Here is a 25,762-nt window from a genome sequence, read left to right on the forward strand (position 1 = left end):
AAAGAACGCCGCAGGCCTCGTTCCCTCCTGGCCTCCTCGGTGTCCGTGTGTCATCTCGTCAGAGCCAGCCCCAGGACACCGGCCAAACCCTAAAACCCACAACATCAGAGTCCCGTCTCTGTGACAATGAAATGAATTATCCATCCTGTCCTCTTTCACTCTAGGACACATGTGCTGCCTTCGTAATTGGGTTTGATTTAGGAGCAGAATCAGTGACTTAAGGCCACCAGGCCATGAACTGGGGCCTGGGGTCTGCCTGACAGGTCTAGGATGCCAAACCAAGGGCTAGAGCCACCCCTAGATCGGGGTGGGGATAGAGCGCATGTGACGTGCTGGCACTCGTACCTTGTAGGTGTCTTTGTATATGTCATCTGGGAAGGCTTGGCATTTTGTTGAAGTCAGGGTCAGGGCTAGGGCGGAGCCTTGGAAGACCAGATCCTCGACCCCGCCCACTGGTCTGCCACCTACCCACCTGACCGGATACAGCAGGTCTATGTGGCAGTCTATCCCCCAATCAGCTCCCCAGAGTCCTTCTATCTCAGGATCACAGAGAGCCCCTGCCACACTGTCCACCTCAGCCAGGGCCGAGGTGTCGGTGCCCAGTGGACAGCAGCCAGGCTGAGAAGGCCCTATTTTCTACTGTGTCTCTCCCCCTCCCGGCTGGCAGCTGGAGTCTAATTGCCCTTCTTATCCCGGCCTACAGCCTGGCCTCCACCTGGACTCGGGGTGAGATTTTTCCCCTGTGGTGGGGAGTGAAAGCAGGAGTCAGGCTGAGGCTCGGCTAGCAGCTAGCCCAAGCTAATACCTCTTTCTTTTGATGTTGATTTCCTTCCCCCATCACAGTCCTGACATTCAGCTTGGCAAATTGTAATTAGCAATCTGCCTGCCTCCCGCTCCGAGTTCCCATGCCAACCGACCTGGGCACACACGACGACATGGGCCCAGCCCTCCAGCCACAGGCCGGAGGAAGAACATGGGGTAGGGAGGCTGGGTTGGGTCTGGGTGTCATCAGCGTGAAGGAGATCCACCCTGGCTTGGGTGGATTCAGGGGCCCACTAGGCCCACAGAAGAGAGCGGAGGTGTTGTTCCCACCTGTGGGTGGGCTCTGGCCGAACATCCAGCAGAGAACATCTGTGTATATTCCAGAGAACTCTGAGGTGGAGGCTCCCCATGACCACTACTCAGATAAGGCCCTGAGAGGTAGGGATGCGCCCAGGCATACAGGGCAATTCTATGGTGAGGGCGGTGTTCCCTCCCCTTCCTCGAGCCCCATCTCACACCTCCCTCCTCCGTGTTATTCAGACGTTCCCTTGTTCAGGGCAGCTACATCAAGGGCTGGCTCTTTACAGTGAAGAACAGCCTCCCCGTGGGCTCCTTAGAGCTATTCGACTCCCTCAGTGCGTCGACCATACACTCCTCTCTCTCCCTGGCCGTCCGTCCATATGGGAGGAGCGCCCCAGCTACCGGGCGAGACTTCAAAGGGGATTCAGAGGCACATTCTGGTTCCCTACCTCTGTCTCTCCTCTGGTGAAAATTGGGTTGAGCAAGCGGCTGCCCTGCTCCCCACCGGGCAGCAGGAGCCAGGCTGTGGCAACTCTAAGCAGACTCTCTCTCTCTCTCTCTCTCTGCCCCTTTCTCTCTCCCTCTCTCTCTCCCCCCTCCCCCCACAGGATGCAGCACTGGGCCCGGCGCTTAGAGCAAGAGATCGACGGCGTGATGAGGATCTTTGGAGGCGTCCAGCAGCTCCGTGAGGTGAGCCTGGCATGCGTGCCTTTCCTCTACACATCCTTTTCCAAGTAGGGATGGGGAGATGGGGAGAGGATGCAGAAATAAGGAGTGAGATTTGATATCCTTACGATCTCCCCACCATGATAGGGTGCCCCTAAACCTGAATCAGTGACCCCTTGGGTCTTGATCTTTCCTGTTTTGTTTTGTTTTTTCCTGTTAGTCGTGGGGCTTGAACTCTGGGCCTGAGAGCTGTCCCTCAGCTCTTCAGCTCAAGGCAAGCGCTCTTACCACTTGAGCCACAGCGCCACTTCTGTTTTTCTGGTGGCTCATTGGGCATAAGAGTCTCATGGACTTTCCTGTCCGGGCTGGCTTTGAACTGTAATCCTCAGATCTCAGCCTCCTGAGTAGCTAGGATGACAGGTGTGAGCCACCGGCGCCCAGCCTTGGTCTTTCCCTTTTGAGGTAACATAGGGGTTGCCAAATGGTGCTGATGACTGTTGTCGCTGGGAGAATGTTGGGGCTTTCAGCTTTCCAGATGGATGGGCTTTGTGTTTGAGGCTGCTCCCTGCTTGGGACCAGTGTCCAGGGCATGTGTAGAAACCCAGGTCCTCTGGCTTCCAAGCCAGCAGGATAGCTGGCAGGGCCAAATGAGCCTTGGGCTAGGGCGGGGGCTCAGGGCACTTGAAAGCCCTCGTGTCTGGCAGAGCGGCAGGATGAGGGATGGAGGTGCGGGAGCGGTGATCGATCAGGCGCCAGCCGACCACATTCGTCGTGGGAGATTATGTTAATGTTTCAAATAGCAATGTGAAGAGCGGACCATCCGTCACCCCCAGAAGGCTGCTAAACGTGTTGCTGTCGGGCCACGGGCTTCTGAGCTGTCGCTCTTTAACGTGGAGATTCAGAGGCTTGGGGACCTGAGCTCTTGGAGTGGCACAGGCGGCACTCAAGGGGAATCTCTCCATCGGGATGTGCGTGGGATGGAGTGGGGGGGGTGGGGGGTCCTCGGCAGGATCGAGTAGGGGATCAGTGAGGATTTCCTGCCCATAGGTGACATGGAAACAGCAGAGAGTTACAATCGGGGCCCGATGGAGAGTCTAGGCCCCGGGGTTTGGTGACACCCCAGTGCATTCTTGTCATCTCTGTGGGTCAGGGCTAGGGTCAGCTCTTAGAGGGTGAGGACTTAGATGCTGTCCTCAGTCCTTTCTTCACGCTCAGCTGCTACCGGGAAAGATGGGTGATGGTCACGTCGGTGTCACTCACGAATGTAGGACCCCTGGTGCACAGGGGGCTGATTAGACGAGGGAGTAACACCATGGGGCCGGGGGGCCCCCGGTGTAGAGATCCCAACCACCGCTGGCTTGCTCTGGGTTCTCCTCACAGCGGCCCGGGTCTCTGCACTTTTCATTCTTAGTTGCTGGTCTTGAATTGTGACAGCCCCCATTTCGCTCTTCCTGTGAACTCTCGATGACTCAGCCGCATGTGGCAGCCAGTGCGGCTTCCGGAGAAAGTGCCCTATGAAAAGCTGCTCTGAACAGGATTCCGTTTTTTTTGTTGGTCATGGGGCTTGAGCTTTGGGCTTGGGCGCTGTCCCTTAGCTCTTCAGCTCAAGGCTAGCGAAGGCGAGTGCTCTACCGCTTGGGCCACAGCGCCGCTTCTGATTTTCTGGTGGTTTATTGGAGATCAGAGTCTCACTGCCTTTCCTGCCGGGCTGGCTTTGAACCGTGATCCTCAGTTCTCAGCTTCTTGAGTTGCTAAGATGACAGGAGTGAGCCCCTGGAGCCTGGCCTCCACTGGGCTCTTAAGCGGATGTCTCCAAGCATAGCCACACAAGTGGAGGAAGGGACGGTGGTTGCTGGGATCATGCTTCCTTCGCTCTTACCAGGTTTTATATTAGGACGTGGGATGTATGTGTTGGAGGGGCATAGGATCCTCCTTACTTTAAATTCTCAGTTCTGGGACATCTTTCCTTTGTATTTACACGGGCAACCCAGACCCCGCGCATTTGTCCAAGAGAACAGAACAATGCAGCTCGCTCTATCTAGATGAGTGAGCTTCCGGGAGGGTGAGGACCAGAGATGAAGTGCCAGCACTGTTACTCTGGGCGAGGCCTAGACTCTGATGGTTGTCGTTTGCCCCTGGCGTGACTGGGAAGTCAGCTTTGAGGATGAAGTGGTGAGAATGGCGGTGGATAGGCTGCTGCACGTATTACCCCTACCCTCCCCCCCCTTAGAAATCAAAGTTCTTCCATTGATCATTTCCACTCACGGAATGCACCTCCTTCCCTTGGGATGGACTTGAGTGGTTCTAGGCCCTTTAATCCATGTGCGCCTCATCCGCCCCGCCGGGACCAGACCATCACACAGCTGACTTGAGGCAGCGCCGGGGAGGGCACCCATGCTCCTGATGACCATCCAGGGCACTGCCCATGCTCCCAGGAGGGTGAATGGGATCGGCCCCCAGTGGCGGAGAACCTGTCAAGAGCCACAGGCGGGTGGAGCAGCACAGACCTGGCCCCGCCTCTCTGCTGCCTGGGCTGCCAGCTCTCCAGTGGCTGTGTCCTGCTCTAGTTTTTTTTCTCACCTGCTTATTCAGCCTCTTCCTGCTGACAGCTCTGGGACTGCTTCTTGGCACAGGGCACCCTGCCAAGGTGTGGGGATAGGGCAGGGAATGGGTAAAATGTTCTAGAGGAAGCAGGCGATCCTGTGGGAACGAGAAGGAGTTGGCCACTGGCCAGCTCGTCCACCCAACCAAGCCTCACGCCGTGTCCCCCTTACAAGAGGACCTGTGTGCCAGCCCATGTCGGCATCGAGGTCAGGAGGGTGCTCAGAGCAGAGCCCCACTGGCTGCTGGCACCATTGGGAACTGGCCAAGCTGATGACAGCCCTGGCCCTCCATGGGGCTGCCCCTCCCTCATAGCTGATCTGAGCTGCCCCTGGATGTCTGCCACTCGGTCACCCGGCATCCAGTCCCCTCCATGACTGCCTTCCCCGCCCCCTCTCATCTTTGCGGCTGCCCCACCCCCAAGAAGCCTGGAGCTTTGAGGGCTGGCAGCTGCGAGAGGCCAGGAACCGCAGATCGTGGCATTTGGGAGCGTTTTCCCGGCCCTGGCATTTTCTTCCTCCTGACCTCACCACCACCCCACAGGAGCACGGCCGGGGGCGCACCATGGCCCATTTACAGGTTGGAAACCGCGGCGTATCTCGGTAGGGCAGGGTGCCCCGTCTGTGAAGACTCCATCTCGTTGACTCATCCGACCTCCCGGGCCGGCATCGAACCCGAGCTCCGGAGGCGTCCTGGTGGTCCGACCCTGGGATTAGCCAGATAGCCTGAGCCATGCCCTCCCAGGTACCCCGTCTCGACCCCCATCCCTGGTCCCCCCCCCTTGCCCCAAACAGGTCACAGAACTCTAGATCCTCAGGACCCATCCAATTCGCTGGAATCTATCTCCTCCCTCCCCCAACAGCACCATATTGTCCCCATCCTGGGGGTGAGCATATGCTGGGTCTCTGAGCTGATTTGCATAATGAGGCTGATCGGGATGAATAATTCATCAGGTTCCTGGGGGTGCGGAGGGAGGGTGTGGAGGAGGGTAGATCCTCTGCTCTCTGAAGCCTAGGTCACCAGTGGGCCGGCCAGGTGCGGACTCCCCGCTGGCCAGGGGGCAAGGGGATGGTCCTGGGGTTCCTGTGAGAAGATGGAGCAGACACGAGGAATAGCTGATTGGCCCATCGGGCATGCCGACCTCAGGATGGGTTTTTGACCACCCTGGGAGAGAAGAGACCTTCTGAGGGTGGTGAGGGAAGGCCGCCTGGCTGGACACACAGGGTGGCTCTCCCCCGGGGCCCACGGGCTACCACAGAAATGGCCTATCGCCTTACCTGTATCTGGGCCGACTCTTCTCTTGCCATGACCTTAGCCGAGTCGTGGCCCTGATTGGCCGCCTCTGCCAGCCAGTCATCCGGGAGCCTGGGCAGGCCACCCCAAGCTGGGGCTGTGGGGCGAGCTGGGGCTGTGGGGCGCAGCGGGGTTGGCGGCAGGGGTGGGGGTTCGGGTGCGAAATACGCTGCCGGGTTGGGATCGCTGTCGCTTGCCTCCGTAAAAACCCACATATATTATTCTTTAATGGAAAGTTAATTGTCTTATTATTCCCTCCATATGGTCTTCTTGCTCGGCACCCAGCGGGGATGCGTGGGGCCGAGGGGGGGGCTCCCGGGAGGGTGTCTGAGACGTGACGAGTCCGCCGCTCCAGTATCATTGGGTACAGAGAGGCCGGCACGTAGGAGCCTGGCCGGGTCCTGCCTACACCTCTTGTACTTTCCCCCTCCCTCCCCGCGTACCCCCCTTCCTCCCCCTCCCCCCACCGCCTAGACTGCTAGTCAACTCTTTTCTTCCCTGGCCCAGGGTGCTAAAAGCCACCCTGGAATGTGGAATGCTGCCCTGAGAATTGCGTGCAAAAACTGGGGTTAGAGGGGAAGTGATTGTTGCTCCCACTTTCCTCTCACCCTCCCCCCAATGTAATGTACGCTCTCTGTCTCACAAGAGATTTCTCATTTGTTTTTGGAGAGTTTTTTTTTCTTCTAAAGCTGTTTATCCACAATGGACAGCTGGATGCAGGTCTACCTACCCTTCCACATAGCACACTGGAGAGGCCTGCGGTGAGGACGGGCACCCCAGGGACCCCTGCTCTAGTCTCGGCTCCCTGGCTTGTGTTGGCAACCCCCTGTGTTGGGTGCTGGCCACCTGGAGACTTCCCGCCCCAGCAGCTCCTCCAAGACCACCGAGGCCTGACTAATACCGCTGTCCTCGTCAGATTCTCCTCCCTCAGTGCCAGCCCGCATCCTGGGAGTGTGAGGTATCATGTTGGGACAGCCTCACGGCAGGCAGAGCGGGCAGTAACTTGGAAGTCCCAGAGCAGGGCTGGGCAGAAGCTAGCAGCGATCTCTTGCCCTGGGCTCTTGGTGGGGGGCAGGGCTGGGGCAGGGCGGCTTCAGAGGTTCTGGATAATAACCTCAGCTGCCCAGGTTTCTGTGGAGTCCGTGGGCTCGGAGGGCACAAGCGTGGGAGGGCCTCTTTGAATTGGATCAGCTGGCCATGTGGGCATGGGGAGCGGGGCCTCTGGCTTTCACCCGTGCTGAGAGGTCACGGTGAGGTCAGTCGTCAGGGCACGGAGGGAGGTTTGGAGGAGAAGAGAAGCGAAGCGTGGGGTGGGTGCCGTGATCTTTGAAGGTGTGATCTGTCTGTGATCCTCTGTTGATGTAGAATTGGAATTGAACCTAGGACCACAACCAGGCGGTGGGTGTCAGGTGGTGGGTGGTAGCAGAGAGAGAGAGATACGTGGACAGGAATGGTGGGGGTGGCTCTCACACACTTGGGAATCTCTGGGGTGTGTTGTCCTGCTTCTCTGAGCCTCTGTCTCCTACCTGTGATTGGGGATCTGAGCTGTCGTGGAAGATAGGAGGATCTCAGAGAGGCTGGCACTAGAAAGGGCTACAGATGCCAGTCCTAGGGCTTGAACTCTGGGCCTGGGCACTGTCCCTTGAGCTGCTTCTGCTTAAGGCTAGTGCTCTACCACTTGAGCCACAGCACCATTTCTGGCTTTTTCTGTGCATGTGGTACAGAGGACTTGAACCCGGGGCATCACGCGCACTAAGGTGGGCACTCTACCACCAAGCTCTGATACACAGGGTGTCCTCTCTGCTCGGCTCACCCTAGGATTTTAGGGACATTTTACTAGGAAGGGCACAAAGCATCAGTTCTCCTCCTCCTCCTCCTCCTCCTCCGCTCCCATCCGTCGCCGGATCTGTGGCAGCCGTGGGGACGCTCGACTCAGATTCACGGAGCCCCGAGCGCTCAGCAGAGGCAGAGACATAATCGGTTTTGATGGACCCGGCCAGCCCCGGGGACCGCAGGAGCAGCCTTTACCACAACCAGGCAGGAAATGGAGGCTTCATGTGGCCTCCCTCCTATCTTCTCTGAGCACGGCGCCCTCTCCCCGTGAAGCGGAGATTTCACATGGGGAGGACGTCACAGAGCCACAGACTCACCCTTTCGGACCCAAGGGGGACCCAGCCCACTGCACGTAGAGGGAGAGCCGGAAGCAGACCCATGGGACCCAGGCCTTGTCCACCCACGGTTTTTCATGAACCAGAGATCCGACGACTGACCATCCAGGCTGGAATGCCCGTTCTCCACTCATGATGTCGAGACGAGGGGTGGTGACGTGGAAGCAGAGGCGGGCCATGAACACACGCATGGCCGTGGGCGGGCCTCGCGGGTGCCTACGCAGCTGATGTGGACTGGGTGCTGAGGCGGTAGATGTGCGTCGGATGGATAAGCAGAAGCAGGCATTGGAGGACTGAGAGGTAACCACAAGGCCTCTCACACTGTCCCATAAGGCCATGGGAGTCACCCAGCCCCATCTGGGGAAACTGAGACCAGCGCATCAGCGTGGAACTTTGGCTCCAGCTCCCTGCAGAAGTACACCTGTGTGTCGGAACACCAGCGAGAGCCCTCGATCATTATTGGAGAAGAAAGAGAGGATTTGGGGTATGGAGAGGAGCCTGGCCGAGGAGTAGCTGCAGAGGTGCAGAAGCTACCCGGACATCAGGCCCATACTAGGAGGCCAGGATGATCTAAAGTCTTTGTATAGGTGGGCTGCGCTGGTCTGGGTTAGTAGAGCCCCACCTAGGCCTTCCAGCCGCCCTTGTTTCCCCTTGCCCTCACTAGACGCCTTTCTCCAGATTTTCTTGACGCCCTTCTCCCTCCCAGCTTTAAACCTAGACCGCCATAGCTCTCTTCCTCCAGGAAGCCCTTCCCATCCACACTGGGGCGCAGTGGCGTCTGAGGCTCCCCGCACCTGTCAGCTTCTGTGTTCCGCGGGTACATGTGGGCCGCCAGAGATCTCTGGTGTAATCCTATCACACGGGGGTGTGAAGGCCAAGGCTGGAGGACAGGATTATGCCTCCCTAGAGTCCGCCTGGACTCTGGCAGTCAGACCCGGTTCAGACCTGTGGGTGAGGGGCTGGGAAGGTGGCTCAGTGGTAGAGCGCTTGCCTTGCATGCTCAAGGCCCTGGGTTCGATTCCTCAGCACCACATAAGCAAAAAGAAAAAAGCTGGAAGTGGCACTGTAGCTCAAGTGGTAGAGTGCTGGCCTTGAGCTGAAGAGCTGAGGGACAGCGCCCAGGCCCAAGTTCAGGCCCCATGATCGGACCCAAAAAAAAAAAACAGACCCGTGGGCGATCCCTGACCCCCTGAGTCACAGGAGACATAATGTCTGGCCCATGCAACTTGTGTGTATGAGGTAGGGATGATGTGTATAGAGCAGGTGAGCATGCCTCTGTGTGTGTGTGTGTGTGTGTGTGTAGAAGATGGTGCGGGCACCCATGCATGGGGTGAATGGGCAACTGGGTCCTCGAGGGGAGTGGTCATTTTCGCGTGCACGGCCACGTGTGAGATTGTGAGACCGGGTGAGCGCGTGTACAGGGACTGACGCGTGGTTCTAGCATCGCACGTGGAGAGGTGTAGGGGCGTGTAGAGGGTAGGGTGGGACCGAAGGAGGCGGGTGTGGAGAGCCACATGTCACCCAAGCAGGTGAGAACTACTTAACGGATTCATTAGCACCGCTGAGGAGTTGTGTGTGAAGAGCACACATTCGTATTGTTTCCCCTCTGCCATGGAGATCGCTGGCCTTGCCCTGGGTGGTTCTTAGGGTCCCCAATCTGACGTTCACAGAAGCCAGGGAGTGAGGCTGGGGCGTGAGGACCCCATCCCCTCATCACAGAGGAGGAGATACGGCTGGTGAGGGGGCATTGGACAGGAGTCTCATTTCCAGGTTCAGGGCCTGCCGGTGCGGGGTGCGTCTCTACGACCTGTGGGTGCAGTCAAACTTTTCTTAGGTTGGCTGCAGCGGCCCATCGGACCCCATCTTCCTGAAGGTGGGACAACAGGCTTGGGCACTGCCAAGCCCAGAGCAGGGCTGGACTTTCCACAAGGGGTGTTGTGTAGCTCGGGACAAGCCCACTCCTACTTGGTCCCAGGAAGCCTGGGTAATGCCTCCTCTGGTCCCTAGAAAGCAAGGATCTTCTCACTCCCCACTTCTCATCTCTCCCCACTTCTCCCTGTCGGCACAGGCCACCTCGATTGTAGCTGCCCCTGCTCTGTATGCTTTGTTTAAGCAAGGCTCCCGAGGCACTGGGCTCTGTCCCTGGGTCCTAGAATCTGGGCTTCACACTCACTCCTGCTCAGCAGGACAGACATCTCCCCCCCCCCCATCTTGGACTGCACCTCTGAGGACACCCCTTCCCTCACAGCCCCAATGCAGCACTTCGTGGCTGTGTCCTGAGACCTGGAAAGCTGAGTCAAGTAGCAGCCACCTGCCTCTCAATCAGATGTTGACGGAGCCTTCGTTATGCTCCATCTTGAAGTGTGGAATAAATTGGTGTGCGGTGAATTTCTTCTTCTTAAGAGAGGGACTTTCACACTGGGGAAAAAAATTTAAAAGAAAAGAACGTTTATGTAAAAGCAATTACTGTGCCAGTGATTTTTATGCATTCTCCCCCTCTCCACGGCTGCCTTTTGCATTCTGAACGTGACCGCTTCCCGGGGCGGCCTGCCTCCTGGGGGGGAAGCTGCCTGCCTGCTAAGAGTGGCCTCCTCCTCCAGGAAGCATCGGGCCCGGCAGGGCTGCAGCTCTGGGAGCACGGCTAGGTGGACGACCTGCATTCTGCACTCAGACGTCTCAGAAATGTCCTTCCCCGTCCTCCGGTCCCGTCCTCGGGCGCATCCTTTCCAGGCTCTTCTTGGCGGGGCCTGCTTCCCAGCTGCCTCCCAGGCCCGGCTCTGCGAGGGAGGAGGCGGTGGTGCGGGAGCAGGTATCCTCCCTCCCAAGAAGCCACAGGAGGAGCTGCTGACGGGCACCCTGCTTCCCCAGCCATTACTGCGCTCATACTCGATGCATTATGTAAATCGTCTCCATTGCTAACTAGTGAAAGAGTCGCTCAGGGGGAACAAGGCTCGGAGCCTTCTGGGGGGCGGGGGGTGGGGGCAGAGGCAGGAAAGTGGGTCCTGAAAGCTCCAAAATACGACCCATGGGTAAAATAATGAAGTCACGACGTCCCGCTGACCCTCGGTAGACAGAGCACATCTGTGCGACAGATGCACTCAGCCGTGAAGGCAGCGGACCCGGCCCTGGCGTGCGAGCCTCTCCCCCTCCCCCACCAACCCTCCCGGCCCTTGCCCCTTTTCACCGTGGCAGCTTTTGTGTTTAGAAAGCCAACCGCAGAGACTCAGGATGGATGCTGAAGAAAAGCTACCAGCCTCTCCCTCCCCTTCCTAGCCTTGAGCGATGGACTCTACCTCCCCGTGCCTCAGTTTCTTCTTTGGTGAAGTAGGCTTGACACGTTCTCCCCCCCCCCCCATGTCTCGAGGTATAAAGGACACATACTGCAGACAGGGGTCCGATAGATGATCTCCTCAGGGGGATAATGTCTCGGGGTCGGTCAGAAGTCGACAGTGCTTGGTGCCGAGGGACGGGCCCAGATGGACGGGGCGGCGTGAGGAGAGGAGCGGGGGCTCTGGGGCCCCCAGCGTCTGTTTTGCTGATTGCTCCTTTTGCTTTCAAGGAGATTAAACTATTTTTAGCCCGCACTACTGGCGCTGAGACGCCTGAGGAAGATTTTCTGGAAGCTGCCAAGTGTGGTCTTCAGCTAAACGCTGGGAGCCTCCTAGAACGTGCGGGAGGGGGGGGTGCGCTGATCACGATTGAGGGGGGACTGGGGGTGGGGGTTGCCTGTAGAGGTCCTTACGGTGACCAGCCTCCCTGGACCGTGCAGCTCCAGCCCCCCAGAAAGCAGCCGTCTGACGGGCCCAAGGTTTGCGGTGCTATGTGTGTATGTGTGTGTGTTTTTTTAAAAAGTAATTTATTTTCTAATTATTCCTTGTCTTGCATAACCGTGCATCGCCAAAGTGTCGCTATTTAAAATATTTATCTCTCCACGCCACGGGAGCGGCTCTGGAGCGTGGAGGGGGGAGGAGAAATAAAAGCCCGCGTGCCGTTCGCAGGCATATTACTTTGACTCATCCCGTCGGCTTTGACGTCTCCCTGTAAATACATTTATTTTTCATTAGGACGTTTCTGAGCTTGTGGCCCCCGGAGAGCAGAGTGATTACGCTGTTCATCTGCGAGAGATGAGTGGGGGTGGGAGGGAGGGAGAGAGAGAGACATGCTCTCAGAATGAACTTCCGCCAAGCACATCTCAAGCTTGGGGTGCAGTACCACAGAGGGTACACGGTGCCGGGCTGCAGATACACCAAGTGGACAGTAGGCTGGAGACTTTGGACATTGTTTCTCATGGGGAAACCGAGGTCCAGATAGAGTCTGCTTTGGGGAGGAATGAACTGCCCCGGCTCTTCTATCCCCAAGGACTTCCTCTACCTCTGGGAAGGGTTGAGGTTGGGGTCAGAAGCCCTGGCTAGCTTCAGGGGGCGGGGGGGGGGCGAATATCCAGAGTTCAGAGAATCTGTGTGTCTTGCAGGCAGTATACCCACATTTCGGTCCCGGACTCTGTCTCCTTTCGTACTCCTCAATAGGCTGGGGGTTGGAACTGAGGCGTGGAGCGGTCTGAGAGCCGGACAGCGCCCCCTCTTCCAGCTGCGGGCGACTCGACTCCTCCCTCCCTCGCAGCCTCTTTTCCAATCAAAAACAAATTTTTTTTAGCTCATTGAGTCTGAGTTTTATGCTGAATTTTAAAAATACCTTGGGTTTTTTTTTCCCCTCCAGTCTCTAAACTGCTAATCTCCCAGGCTGAGGGATTCTGGGACAAAAGCGAGGCCTCCAAGTGGAAATATGTCAAATTAGCTTCCGAGGTATTAGCGTTTGCCGTCGGAGATTGGAAAATCGCTTTCCCAGGGCCTGATCGGAGGCTCCACGTGCCTCTGAGAAGACACGAGAACTCCACCCAGAGATACCTAGGGACAGATGCCGGGAGGCTGCCAGGCCAGGGAGAACCCGCAGCCCATGACTTTTCCAGTGCTCTGAGTACCCAGCGGGTGTCAGGTCCACGCTCTGGAGTTTAGTGTGGTTCCTTCCCTCTCTTTTCCTGAGGCCTTCGACGAAAATCCCCCTCCCTCTGGTTCTTGGGGTGGGGGAAGCTTCCGGAACCTGGTGGAGGGGCCAGCTCTGGTGCCTATGGGTGTGCCTGTGTGGCCCATCAGGTCTCTTGTGTGCTTGATTGCCTCTGATTGGCTGCAGCTGAATTCAGCAAAAGCTATTATTTGCCCCTGATGAGCCAATCAGATGGCCTCATTGGCCATTCAGAGCAGGCACCGGAACTCGTGGGGGTGGGGGCGATGGGCCTCGGGCAAGGGGGTGGGGACAGACAGAACAGATGTGGGACCAGAGCCTGTCTGCGTCCACCGTGACCTTCACGTGACTCCCTCTCCTGGTTCAGTACCTCCCCAAACGAAAACCTTCTCACCCTCCTCTGACCGATCTCCTAGCCTCCGCCTCACTCTCCCCTCATCTAGCAGCACCTCTCCATGTACTTGGCCCATCCAACACTTCCTCTATGGAAACTGTTTCCATCTCTCTAGCCTCAAGTGAGCTCCCTCCTTGCCAGCTTTCAGAGCCTGCCATGTGCTCTCTGTCTTGCTCTACTAGAAATTACAGTAGTCATGGAGACTGGGCAGTAAAAAGAGCAGAGAAGGGGGGGGGGAGGAGAGAGGAAGAAAAGAGAGAAAGAAAAAAGGAAACTTCAGATGGGCTCAAACTGTAATCCTAGCTATCAAGGAGGCAGAGAGAGGGAAGATCACCATTTGTGGCCAGTCCAGCCAAAAAGCTAGGGAGACTCTATCTCAAGCAATAAAACGTAGGTGTTGTGAGACACATCAGTGATCCTGTCTACAGGCGAAGCTGTAGGTAGAAGGACGGCTGTCTGAACCTGGGCCTAGGTAAAAAGAAAAGGGGGAGGCTGGGAAGGTGGCTCAGTGGTAGAGCGCTTGCCTTGCATGCATGAGGCCCTGGGTTCGATTCCTCAGCACCACAAAAGAAAAAAGCCGGAAGTGGCGCTGTGGCTCAAGTGGTAGAGCACTAGCCTTGAGCTGAAAAGCTGAAGGACAGCACCCAGGCCCAGAGTTCAGGCCCCACCTCCGGATCCAAAAAAAAAAAAAAGGGAGACCCTATCCAAAAATAACTGAATGTGGAAAGGCACAAGAGAGTCCCTCCCTAGCAAGCTGGGGACCTGGCATTCAGATCTCTATATTACCCCCCCCACACACACACACAGATTCAGACAGGCTAGGTTTAATCCCGTGAGCCCTTTTCTCAGCATTGGAACCTTGGGCAGAATTCCTTGCTACTGTGTTCCTTGTCTGTACAAGGGCCTAATGATGGAATTTCCTTGAACTCAGGGATGTGAAGGGCAGGCCTGGGGATCTGGAGTCCTAAGCAGCCCTTCACAGCATGCTTCTTAAGCCTCTTTAGTCTGACCCAGAGGTTGGGACTGGGGGACATGGATGGACTTGAGCGGTTCTGCCTTATTCAGGGGACATCTGGATGTCCGGGGACCCCAAGCAGGTGACGGATGCGCTACAGACCTTGTAATGTGTGTGTGTGTGTGTGTGTGTGTGTGTCATCAGCAGAGAGACTGGGAAGACCCAACGGGTCTGGGGGATTTAGGGGAGGCTCTGGAGGACACGGGGGGCCGAGGGGTGAGCAGTACTGGAGAAGCCTGGCCAAGCAGTGAGGAGAGAGAGAGGCGGGTGTCAGGGCCTCGGTGATGGGGCCACAGTGAGTGAGCAGCCTGTTCCTATTCCTGGAAAAGAGGCTGTGACTCTGATGTGCGCATGCAGACAAGCTCTCGCGTTCACAGGGGACAGGAGGTTCCCTCCACAAGCTGGTTTTAGAGGTTTGGGGTGACCCAGAGGTCCCCATCTCACGCAGCTCAGGACCTCGGTGTCACAGACCCACTGGGATGGAGACAGAGATCCCCTCTGGAGTCTTTGACTCTTAATTAAACCCTGTGTCTGACCCTCTGCTTCTGCGCCTCTGGCTGCGGGAGATGAAAGTCGTTTTCTATCCCGCCAGAGGGGGGCTTCCGACGTTCACATGTCACCTTAAATCCGTGATTAATCACACTCGATCCTTCATCGTCTCTCCAAAGCGTCCATAGCCCCCAGCGGCGGCCATTCCATTCCACAGTCCTGATGATCACACTTCCCCCAAGCCTCTGGACCTCCTGAAATATTGTTCCCGTTCGTCGGTATCCCATCTCAATTCACCATGGGTGAGCATTTGATCGGTCGCACCTGTCACATGCCAGGAGCATCACCCCTCCCCCTCCCCATGCACGTTCTCTGGCTGGACAGCACCCACTCTAGAGCCCCATTTTCTAGTGCCCTTCCTGCCACCAGCTGTGGTGGTAGCTGTGTGTGGCGGTGTGTGTGGTGGTCCCCTGGAGTCAGACTTGGAGATAAGAGGTCGCATACAGGTATGTGCTGGGACCAGACCTGGAATTGGGACGGCGCAACGGAAGCTTGTGATGAAATCTGAGCCCTGGGCTGGGAAGGTGGCTGCACGATACAGCAGCTGCCCAGCACGCAGGAAGCCCCGGGTTCTATGCCTTAGCACGCCATACACAGAGAAGTTGTAAGTGTTGCTGGGGCTTGAGTGGTCGAGCCCTAGCCTTGAGCAAAAGAAGCTCAGGGACGGTGCCCGGGCCCTGAGTTCAAACCCTGGGACGATGCTGTTGGTGGGAGGGCAGGGCGGGTGGGCGTGAGAACCTCAGCCACTTGGACCCCACTTGCAGTTGAGCCTTTTACCAGCTCTGGGGCCTCAGGTAAGTCCAGAGAGTACTTGACCGGTGTCGACCTCCACCCGGGGCACTAGCGAGCCTCTGGCCCCCGGGGTGAGGTAGGATCCAACAGCGGCCGAGGCGTGGTATGAGCTCAAGGCCGAGCATGTGTGGGGTGGGCCAGGTGTCCACTGTCCCCATCCTCTCACCGTACAAGCCAGCCCAAACCGGGTCAGCACAGGTTTGAGACAACAGGAGCCGTAAGTCAGGTCAGCACCGTCAGCGAAGCCCCATGGAAGCTGTCAGTGTGCGTATGGTAGCACCTGCCTGTAATCTCCACACTTGAGAAGCGGAGGCAGGGGATTGAAATTTCAAAGTCAGCCAAGACTATATAGGGACCTAGTGTTCAAAAACAAAAAGTTTAGAAATAAGAGTCATGCAGGAGACCACTCAGCCCGTTCAACGTGAATCAGCAGATGTATGCAGGTGGAGTCTGAGGGGACGGAGACTGGTGATATCTGTTTGACCAAACGCTTAACAGAGAGAGGCCCATCAGGCAAGCTGGAGGCAGAGCTTAGACTCGGCCCCCGACAGGTCGGGGATAAAGTGACTGGGTAGAGGCCACGAGGGTCAGAGAATCATCGCAGAGGCTGAGGGCCTGTCCCTTTTGTTGAGACCTCTGTGGGTCAGGTGGTTCCGGGGGTACCACGAGTGACTCCTCACTTGGCAGGGCCCCACGTGGACAGGAGATCGCTCAGAGGCAGGCTCCGGTTCAAGATCACCCACCTCAGGGTCAGAAACACTGGCCTTGTCTCGCAGGTGTGGCCGTGGGCAGGGAGGTTCCAGCGTGAGAGGAAAGGCAGGCTCTGAGCCCGAGCATGCGCAGGACGGGCACACCCGCCGAAAACCATCATCCGCCTTAGTGTTCCAACAGTCTCTTTCACTCCGTGAAAGCCTTTTCTTTCGAAAAATAAAAGAAGATTGGAGGCAAGTACAATATTTAGCCGTGGCGGCTGTTAATTTGGCACCGAACATCACCTCCGCCTCCCTCTTCTTGGATGTCGAGGGTGCCTCTCCTAGCTGGGGGGGGGAGGGGGGGCAGGCGGGGTGATGGCGGGGGCGGGGCAGGCTCTCTGAGCCTCTTAAGATTCGAGATTCATTTCCTTAAACACACATTGTCTCACTCCAATTTCACGTCCGAGCAGTTCTGGTGAGGAATTAGCCCTTGGGAGAGAACAGGCAGGCAGATTCTGTTTACACGGGGTGGGGGTGGGGGTTGGGGGGTGCGAGCAGGGGCTTGGGACTGTTTGTAGAGGGACCCCAGAGAGGGCATGGGTCGGGCCGCTTCCCCTGGCTTGGAGAGGAGCCATCCCTCCTCCCCTCGTCAGGTGTCCTGAGAGCACTGAGGACTCCAGAAGGATTTAAGAGACAAACAAGCTCTCTGCTCAGGAGTGACCATCAGAGAGCGCATCAACTTCTGTTTTACTTCTCCCCGTGATGAAGAGCTCCGTGACCCTAGTTGCTGCTGTGTCCTCGGGTCAAGGCTCCAAGGAGCCCCCTCCCCACACAGGGCCACCCCCCCCCCACTCCATGCACCCACCCTCCCCCCTGCGAGGACCTCCGTGTGTTCGGATAGGCACAGCCCTGTCACTGCATGGAAGGGACATCTTCTGTGCACGGGTGGACCTCCAGCCCAGCGTCTCAGACGCTGTCAGTCTCCGACGCCGGGAGTCACGTGGTGGAGGAGGGGTGGGGCCTCAAACACAGGCTCCCAGGCCGGCTGCCTTTCAGAGCCCCGGGGCCACCCAGGGCCCACCGGGCTCTCCCGACCTGGCTGCTTTGGGGACGTCTGGTGTCCTCTGAGGCCCGGCTTCGTTTTCGGGTGTTGGAGTTGTTCGTGGGTGGGTCGGCTTGTTGCGATGCTGGTTTTGAACTCAAAGCCTCGAGCTGGCTTGCTTGGCTGATGTGTTCGCATCGGAACCAGGCTTCTAGCCTGGCTTTTGTGCCGGTTATCTCAGAGGTGGAATCTCGTAGACTGTTCCACTTGAGTTGGTTCTGCTTTGTGAACCTCTGAATCTCAGATTCCTGAGGAGCCAACATGACAGTTGTGAGTCACTGGTACCTGGTTTGGGACTGCCACTTCCTCCCCCCCCCCAATCCACAGTCATCTGGCCCACACCCTTCACTTCAAAGGCATTTGGGCCAGTTTGGGCACTTCAGAGAGGCCGGGCGATTCCTGTTGGGGAGACAGCTCATCCCCCAGCTCTCCTAGTCCACCGCTCATTCATCACTTCTACTGGGGAGACCCGCTGATCTGTCCGCCTGCAGGCAGCTTATGGACCCAAGTCCCCCTGCCCTCCTGCCTGCCTGCCTTGGATAACACAATCCGGGCTCACTGCATGGTCTGAGCTCCAGGCTCTGTTTGGAGGTACGGGGCTCCACCTTACCATGAGAGGCAGCTGAGGCTTTGAGAGACCCCTCATGGCTTCAACAAGTCTACAGTCGCGGAGTTGAGTGATGCTTGACGTGGCTGCACCTCTCCAAGCCACGGGTTGGGGGAGCTGTTTTGGGGGGAACTGGGCCTTATTTGGAGTGTTCAGAGAAAGGTACATTTGTCTCATCCACCGATCCGCAGAGAGATTGGACTCTTGGCACTGCTTCTACATGTTGTTGGGGGGCGGGGTGGGGCGATGCCGGGCCTGACAGTTCTGTTGTTGTTCCCACACACCCAGGAGGGAAACTGCCTAGCTGTTCTCCGTTGCTGCCCGTTGTCCTTGGTGGGAAGGTCTCGGTGGCCTGGGACCCTGTATGTGACTGGCCTAGACGTCCAGTTCCTCTGTGACGGTGGGCAGAGAACAGAGTGCTGGGTCTCGAACCCACTGACCTGCCAACCCCAAGACCTACTGACTGTGTACTAGATTTAAGCAGAGGTAAAAAAGGGGGACTCGGGGCTGACCTCCGGAAAGGATACATTCATTTCCCATCCCCTTGTTCTTGACAGATCTCTGCCCAGGTTGCACAGGTAAATGTAGACACATGCACCCCTGGACACCTGTGTCCCTGGGGATGGTAGTCACTGGGACAGAGCCTTGGCACGTATTGCCTGTGGCGACACCCCATTTCAGTTTGCGTGTTCAGGTCAGTGCACGTTTATATGAGTATACATGCACTACCATGCACACACGTGCACATACTCACGCACGTGCATGCCCCCCGACAGGTACGTACAAGCGTGCTCAGATGCCCACTCTGGGCTTACAGCAAGGGATACATTGGTGGTTTAGTGCCCCGAGACCTTGCCAGTGCTCCAAACTCATATGCGCCAGATAGCCAGCGCTTCCCTGCGCTCTGCTGGCTCCACAAAGCACGTTCTGGCAGAGGAGGCTTTCCAGAACCATCCTCCCAGGCAGACTATGCCAGGCCTGGCTGGCAGCGGAGACTCTGCAGGGACTGCCTAGCGGTGCCGGCAGGGGCTGAGAGTCAGGGCCACAGCCACCACCTCGGTGCCTCGGCCCGGGACGTCTCCTGGGCTCCTCCAAAGCCCTGAGAACAACTCAGGAGTGGGGACAGGGAACTTTGGAGGTCACATGGAGGTCATGACTGATCCCTTGGCCTGAAGGGGAAAGAATTTCCTGCTTGGATGGGACAGGAGAAGAACAGACCTGATCCAGGTCCTCAGGAGTCACAGGGAGATTCTAGAGTTGCTCAGAGTTCCCCCCAGGTTCTGTGTTGCGTGGGGGGTAGGCGCGGAGCTGAGGCTGCCCCCCCCAGGGTCTTCCTAGAAAAGCAGAGGGAGACTGCGATGTGCTTAGAGAGTCAACGAACAGTGATGACTGGGCAGGTCCAAACCAGCCCTCTGCCCTGCAGGCCCCAAGAAAGAGACCGACTGGGGATCGGCTCCTCCAGCCTTCCTAGCACCCCAGGAGACCCGGGCCTACGGTTCCTGCTTGGGGCATCCCCAAGTGAGCCACCACTGTGGGGTTCTTCAGGAACGGGAGAAGAAAGAACACCGCAGTCCAGTTCCTCTCTGCTGAGGAAGAAATAGGGCTGCCTTATGTAATCAGGGCAATTTGTTCCACTCCTGTCCTCCTGGCATCAGTGCCCTCCCTGCCTCCTTGCTCAGGGACAGAGCTTCAGCTTGGGCCTCCCTACCTCCTTCCTTCCCTCCCTCCTTCCCTCCCTCCCTCCCAGTGGAGGCTTCGGAATAGAGGATGTAGAGCCCCAAGCGCCCTCACCGCTAAGACCCGCTTGGATGTGTAGGCCATGAGAACGTGAGGGGGGGTCAAGATGACAAAAGGCCACATGTGTGGGGCCCCAGACCTCTAGCCCCCAGCCTTTGACAGAATCCACAGGTTCCTGGGGAGTTCTCACTGGGGGACACCCCCAGGTGCTAGTAAGAAGTGAGAAATGCAGCTGCGTCTCCCCTCCCCGGCCCCCTTCCTCCAGCTCCATCTGAGGGAAGATGGTGTGGGAATGAGCCCCGTGGACAGGTGAATGAGGGACTCGCTCACTTGCAGCCAACTCCGTGAGAGGAATCCTCACAGGGCGCCCATGACTCACGCCCGTCATCTGAGCTACTTGGGAGGCCGAGCTCTGAGAATCCCAGTTCAGAACCCTGCCAGGTAGGAAAATCTGTGAGACTCGATTCCCTGATTGACTACATACACCCCAAATCCAGAAGTGGAGCTGTGGCCCAAGCGGTAGAGTGCTTGAGAAAAAAAACAAAAACAATAAAACTCGAGGATGCTTTGAGTTCGAGGCCCAGGATGGACTTCCCAAGCCTAGGTCTCAGCTAGTCCCCTGGTTCTCCTAGCCTTGGGGCGGGGGGGTTGGCTTCCCACCGGAAGGAAGGGGTGGGGCAGAGTTGGGTCTAAGGAGAGTCTCAGGGCCCCTGGCACTGTTAAACAGTTGCTGGGGCGAGGAGGGCGATGGTGGTGGATGGGGAGGGAGTATGCCAGGAGACGTGAATGATGTAAAAAGAACACTGGGCCCTTTCTGGGTAAACATGTCCCAGTGCGTGTGTGCCTCCGTTCATACATGTCCCTGACATGTACTTTTTCCTCCCGCGCCTGGGCCTTGTTTGTTTATGCTCCTGACTTGTTCTACAGGAGATTTAAGAACGCTCGTGGGGATACGTAAAATTCAAAAGCCTGTAAAGTGGGAGCAGGAGAAAAAGAAGAAAAAGCTAGGGGAGGAAATAAGAACTGCGAAGTGCTAGAAAGGGCAGATGAGAAAGCTCAAGGGCGAGTGTGTTCCTTCATACATGTGCTCGCTACCCTCACCACAGGCCGCTCCAGCGTGGCTTCTGGGCCCACAGCTTTTCCTTTTCTGACATCCAGGCCCTGTGTCAAGCACTCCAGTAGGCTGGGCAAGGTGCCTCATGCCTGTAATCCCAGCCGCTTGAGGGAGGTGGGATATCAAAGGTCCTGGACGTAACATGTCGCTCAGAGCTAGACACTGGCTGTCAGTCACCCCGGCCGCTCGGGAGGCTGAGAGGCGAGGGTCACAGGCACCCCCTACCCCCGGTTTCCCGAGCTGCTGATGGTGAGATTGTCTTGGGGACTGGCTCTCTTTGTCCCCTGTTGGGGAGGAGGGGAGGCCTCGGGGAAGGAACGGTGGACCCAACCGGGTGGGGAGGCGGCGGGAGAGAGCAGAGCCAGGGTGGGCAGTGGGGGGGAGGCAGACGCCCGACACAAACGATCTGTTTGCCGTCAACACAGGCGCCCGCGCCAGCCGGCCGCCACCCGGCAACCTGTGCGAGTGGGGAAGAGCGTGGGTATGTTTACTCGCACTCCCCCGTGCCAGCTGGTGCGCTGGGCACGGCTTCCCTCCCAGCTGCCTCAACAGCCGGCGGCTCCCGGCTCGGGGGAGGAGGCGGGGTGAGGAGGGGGCCCCCCCCGGATCTGGCCCGCGGTTGGGCTCCGATTGTCAGCCCTAGGTGCGGTCCCAGGCCTTCGTAGCACGAGGTTCTTGGGGTATCCGGGTGTCGCCCCAGGCTCGCACAGACGGGTCGGGACATAGTGGCACATGCGCCTCCCTTTACGCCAGCAGCAGAGAAAGAGAAGAAAATCCCGAACGACTCATTCATGAAACCAAGTGGAGACCACATCTCTCTGTGACCTCCGGGGAGCTGTAGACCCGAATGCGGACATTCTTATCCTGAGCCAGATCTGGAGTGAATGAAGAGCTAATCGGGTTTTCCACCATTTTTTTCCTTTGGTGCCAGTCTCAGGGCTTGAACTCAGAGCCCAGCCACTGTCTGTGAGCTTTTTGGCTCCAGCCTGGCACTCTACCGCTGGATCCAGCTTGCTTGATCACATTGGAGATAAGAGTCTCCTGGATTTTTCTTTTTTTCTTTTTTTGTCATGGGCCTGAACTCTGGGCCTGGGCGCTGTCCCTCAGCTCTTCAGCTCAAGGCTAGTGCTTTACCACTTGAGCCACAGCGCCACTTCCGGCTTTTTTCTTTTTGCTTATGTGGTGCTGAGGAATCGAACCCAGGGCCTCATGGATGCAAGGCGAGCACTCTACCACTGAGCCACCTTCCCAACCCTCTCCTGGATTTTCCTACCTGTGCTGCCTTCGAATCTCTTGAGTAGCTAGAATGACAGATGGGAGCTACAAGCGCCCGGCTAGGATCGCCAGGGTTCTAAAGTCAGTTCAGGGCGGGCAAGATGGTGTGTGATCATAGCACACAGAAGTCTGAGCATAGGGAATTCAGAGTCAGCCCGGGCTTTCTTTGTACCAAGACCCTGTCTCAAAAAAGAAGAGTAGGTAAAAACGTCTGGCTAGCAGAGATGTGGCCACACCCAAGAACGGGTCTGATGGGGAGAGGAGTCTTCCTACAGCCGTGTCAGGGAAGATGGCTGAGACTGGCCACAGCTCTGCTGGGAGGATTCGGTGTATTGCTTTGTGTTTGGGGTGTGTGTGTGTGTGTGTGTGTGTGTTTCAAAAAACAGGAGATGGGGCCTTTTTATGACACGGATTTTACAGCGTAACAAGGCAGCGTAATTCCCCATTCTCGGCGGCAAGTGCGCTTTTTACACTAATTGCGTAATTAGACATAATGTACTAATTGCAGTAATGGATGGCAGTCAACTCAACTTTAACTTTAAAAACGGGGAGGCGTCGCTGGGGGACGGCGGTGGGGGCTTCCTGCCCCTGTGAGTCTTATGAAGGAGGGGAAAGAAAGCTCCTAGGATCTGTTCCTAAGTGCCAAAGGATCAGGGTCTCGAGCAGGCCCTTCTCCTGAGAGCCCCGAGGAGAGAGCCTGTGGCCTGAATTTGGAGTGCCGGTGGGAACAGAAGGACAGGTGTAGTGGGGGACAGGGGAAAATAGCGCTATTAATGTGGGCCACCGACCAAGAAGCGGGGTGGCCTGGCATCATGTAGGAAGCTGGGCCGGGAGCCCTCTCCAGAGACTGGGCAGCAGGACGGGCCTGGAGGAGACCTCAACCTCCACAGGCCACGAAAATGCCCAAGAAGGTTGGTAGTCTGGCTTGCACACATGCCTGCAGAGAGGAACTGCCAGAACTCAGCAAGGGGCAGAGGCGGCCCAAGGGATGGTGGGAAGGAGAGGTCTATATAACTAGAGAAGGGCTAGGGCGCCTTCTTCAAAGGAGGGTGCTTCTACTCAGTATCAGCCACAGGGACATAGATGGCGGACTACAGGAGTTATGAGCCGGGGGCTCCTATGAATGAGAGGCTCCAGATGACTCCCTACATTGTCCCTCACGGCCTCCGCTCCCCTGTCCTCTGTATTCCTCCGCCTCCTCTGCCCTGACCTCCTCACTTCCACTGCTAGCTGTGTCCCGCTCCCACGCTGCCATTCTCTAAGGGATGCAGCCCCCGCCTCTTCCTCGCCATCGTGGTTGCACGTGGACCTGCTGGCCCGGCCCCATCGCTCTCCTCCATCTGGCCTCCTGAGCGGGGGCAGGGCCCCCCCCCCCAGGGCGCAGGGTTGTGGGACCTGTGGGTTTTTCCCATTCGCTGTCTGGGCGGAGGATGCCAGCGGCCGTGCGCTCCTGCCGCGATCATCGAGATCTCACATCTGGTGTGTCCCGGCCTCTCGGTCATTTCTCCGCTGGTGCCAGGAATGAAGACTAGAAGCTGGCCCTGGAGGGACACTCCCCCCGGGTGGCATCCGGGCCCTCCTGGGCTCCTCGCTGGGCTCTGGTCAGGAAGCGCCTCCTGGGACCACGGCACAGTCAAGATGACTTTTCTCTGGGGGGGTGGGCCATCTGCCGGGCTGTCATTTGGATCTTCTCTGGGGCTCAGGGCTCTGCTCAGGGCCCATCCAGCAGGCAGGGGAGCTGGAACAGGTCCCAGGGTAATGTGGAAGAGAGAACGAGGCAGAGGGAGCTAGCTGGCCATTCGAGGACCACCGGTAACTCATTCATGAACCAGAGCGGACCGGGCTGGCTGCTCGACCCCGCCCTGCTGGGGTTCTGCTAATGTGTCTCGGTAGAAACTCCTTCCGGCTCATTTCTCTGCCCTTTGCTGTCCAGAGAATTGAAACTGGTGGGGGAGGCCTAGAGAAACAGGGACAGCCTTCTGGGTGGATTGGGGGGCGGGGGAGGAATGTGACAAAGACGGGGTGGCTAGGAGTGGGGAAGGAGCCAGACAGGAGGTGGGCAGACTCCAGGAGATGGCATTTGGCCACTCAGGAGGGGCTTCAGCCAGCCCTCAGCAGGCAGATCTAGCAGGGAGAAAATGGCAGCCGGGAGGTGGGGGGGGGCTCCCACAGAATCCCGGTGGTCCTAAGGATGGCCCAAGGTGTGCGGCGAATGCAGTGTGAATCGGGCTGTGCCCATCCGGCCTGTGAGACAAGGCCTGTCCTTTTCATTTAAGACACTGGACCTTGAGGCTCGGAGGTGGGTGAGTTTTGGGCAAAGGCACAACTTCCAAGCCTTTTGTCACCATTGGGGCCCTAGGACAGGACCCTGGCACCTGAAGATCATCTACTCTCTCTGTGAGTCCTAAACCCTAACCACACGACCACGCAGGCTGTGAGGAGCGTGCTGGATTTGGACTTTCCAGCAGAAGGTTCCCGGTTTCCCTGGTGAGACCCATTCTCCAGGAATGACCTTGACAGGGAAGCCGAGCTGCGGGAACTTCATCCCCAGCCCTGAGGAAGTCGGGCGGCTGCGCCCCCTGCTGGCACGAACGGGGCCGGCTTGCCACTTCGCAAAACCTTCGGCAGCAAGGCCCACACGCCGGCCACCGTGTCTACACCCAGGCGCAGCGTGCAGTTCAAGACAGAGGAAGGAAGTGTTTTTAGCGTCTAGGAACCCAGAAAGGATAGGTCGTGGCAGACGGGTGCCCTGCCTTTTGCCACTCAGTCGGATGACCTTAACCAGTCCGTCCTCTTATTTCTGCTTCTCCGTTTCCCCAACAGTAAGACGCGGGCTCCCCGCATCTCCCAGGACCCTGGGTCTCTGACCCCTCCTCACCCTCTTGTCCTCCGGCCAAGGGTCCCCAAGGCGGGGCCTGTGCAAGAGCCTGCCTCGGTGCCCACCTGGGGCCTCTGTCCTTTTCGGCCGGGCTCTGCGATTCGCCCCCTCAGCGCTGTGGCTCTGCAGGAAGGAAGGAGCGACTTCACCACAAATTATTTTGTTCCAAGAGAAGGACAAAAAAGAAAAGAAAAGAGAAGCCGGGAGGGATGGGGGTGGCAGGGAGAGGAGGAGATCGCCTGAGCCAGCTTCGTGCGTCACTTTAACCCTTGAACCGCCGGGCGCTGGCTGAGAGCGGGGGCAAGGGCTCTGGCAGCACCCGGCCTGTCAGATGAGAGCGTCCTTATCTCCCTGCTGTCTTCTGTCAGCCTCTAGACCTTATCTCCCCGCCTGCCTGTCTCTCGTCAGCTGCCCGGGTACCCCCTCGTCTTTCCTCATCGTGTCCTCTCTTGTCTCTACATCCCTCCACTTTCTGCACAGCCAGATGGCCTGGCTTCATTGTGCCAGCCACACCCGTGATCTCTGGTGCCAGAGGAGCCGGCTTAGGGCACAGACCTCCCGGGGTTGCCGGAGTGGATACAGGCACCCAGTCAGTCAGGCTTGGAGCCTTACATGAGGGTGTGTGACACGTGCGTGTGTACGTATCCCAGCCACAAACAAAGGGGCCTGCAGAAATCTTCTCTACTGACATACAAGCACCACACACGCATGCTCACACACACACACACAGGTGCGCGCGCACACACATATACGTTCGATTTACAGCCACGTGTATGTCTATTCAGAGCCTCCCACTGG

At 57.6% G+C, this 25,762-nt stretch overlaps 1 protein-coding gene across 1 annotated transcript in view; it reads left to right on the forward strand.

The window, feature by feature from the left end:
- Cacna2d2 (calcium channel, voltage-dependent, alpha 2/delta subunit 2) overlaps positions 1-25,762 on the forward strand; it is a 97,169-nt gene that overhangs the window by 23,539 nt on the left and 47,868 nt on the right. The window contains exon 2 of the mRNA XM_013028237.1: positions 1,671-1,752. Coding sequence (XP_012883691.1) covers positions 1,672-1,752 — 81 coding nt within the window. The 5' untranslated portion in view covers position 1,671. The remainder of the gene's footprint in view (positions 1-1,670; positions 1,753-25,762) is intronic.

The sequence above is a fragment of the Dipodomys ordii genome, unplaced genomic scaffold (assembly GCF_000151885.1).
Source record: "Dipodomys ordii isolate 6190 unplaced genomic scaffold, Dord_2.0 Scaffold107, whole genome shotgun sequence".
Classification (NCBI taxonomy): domain Eukaryota; kingdom Metazoa; phylum Chordata; class Mammalia; order Rodentia; family Heteromyidae; genus Dipodomys; species Dipodomys ordii.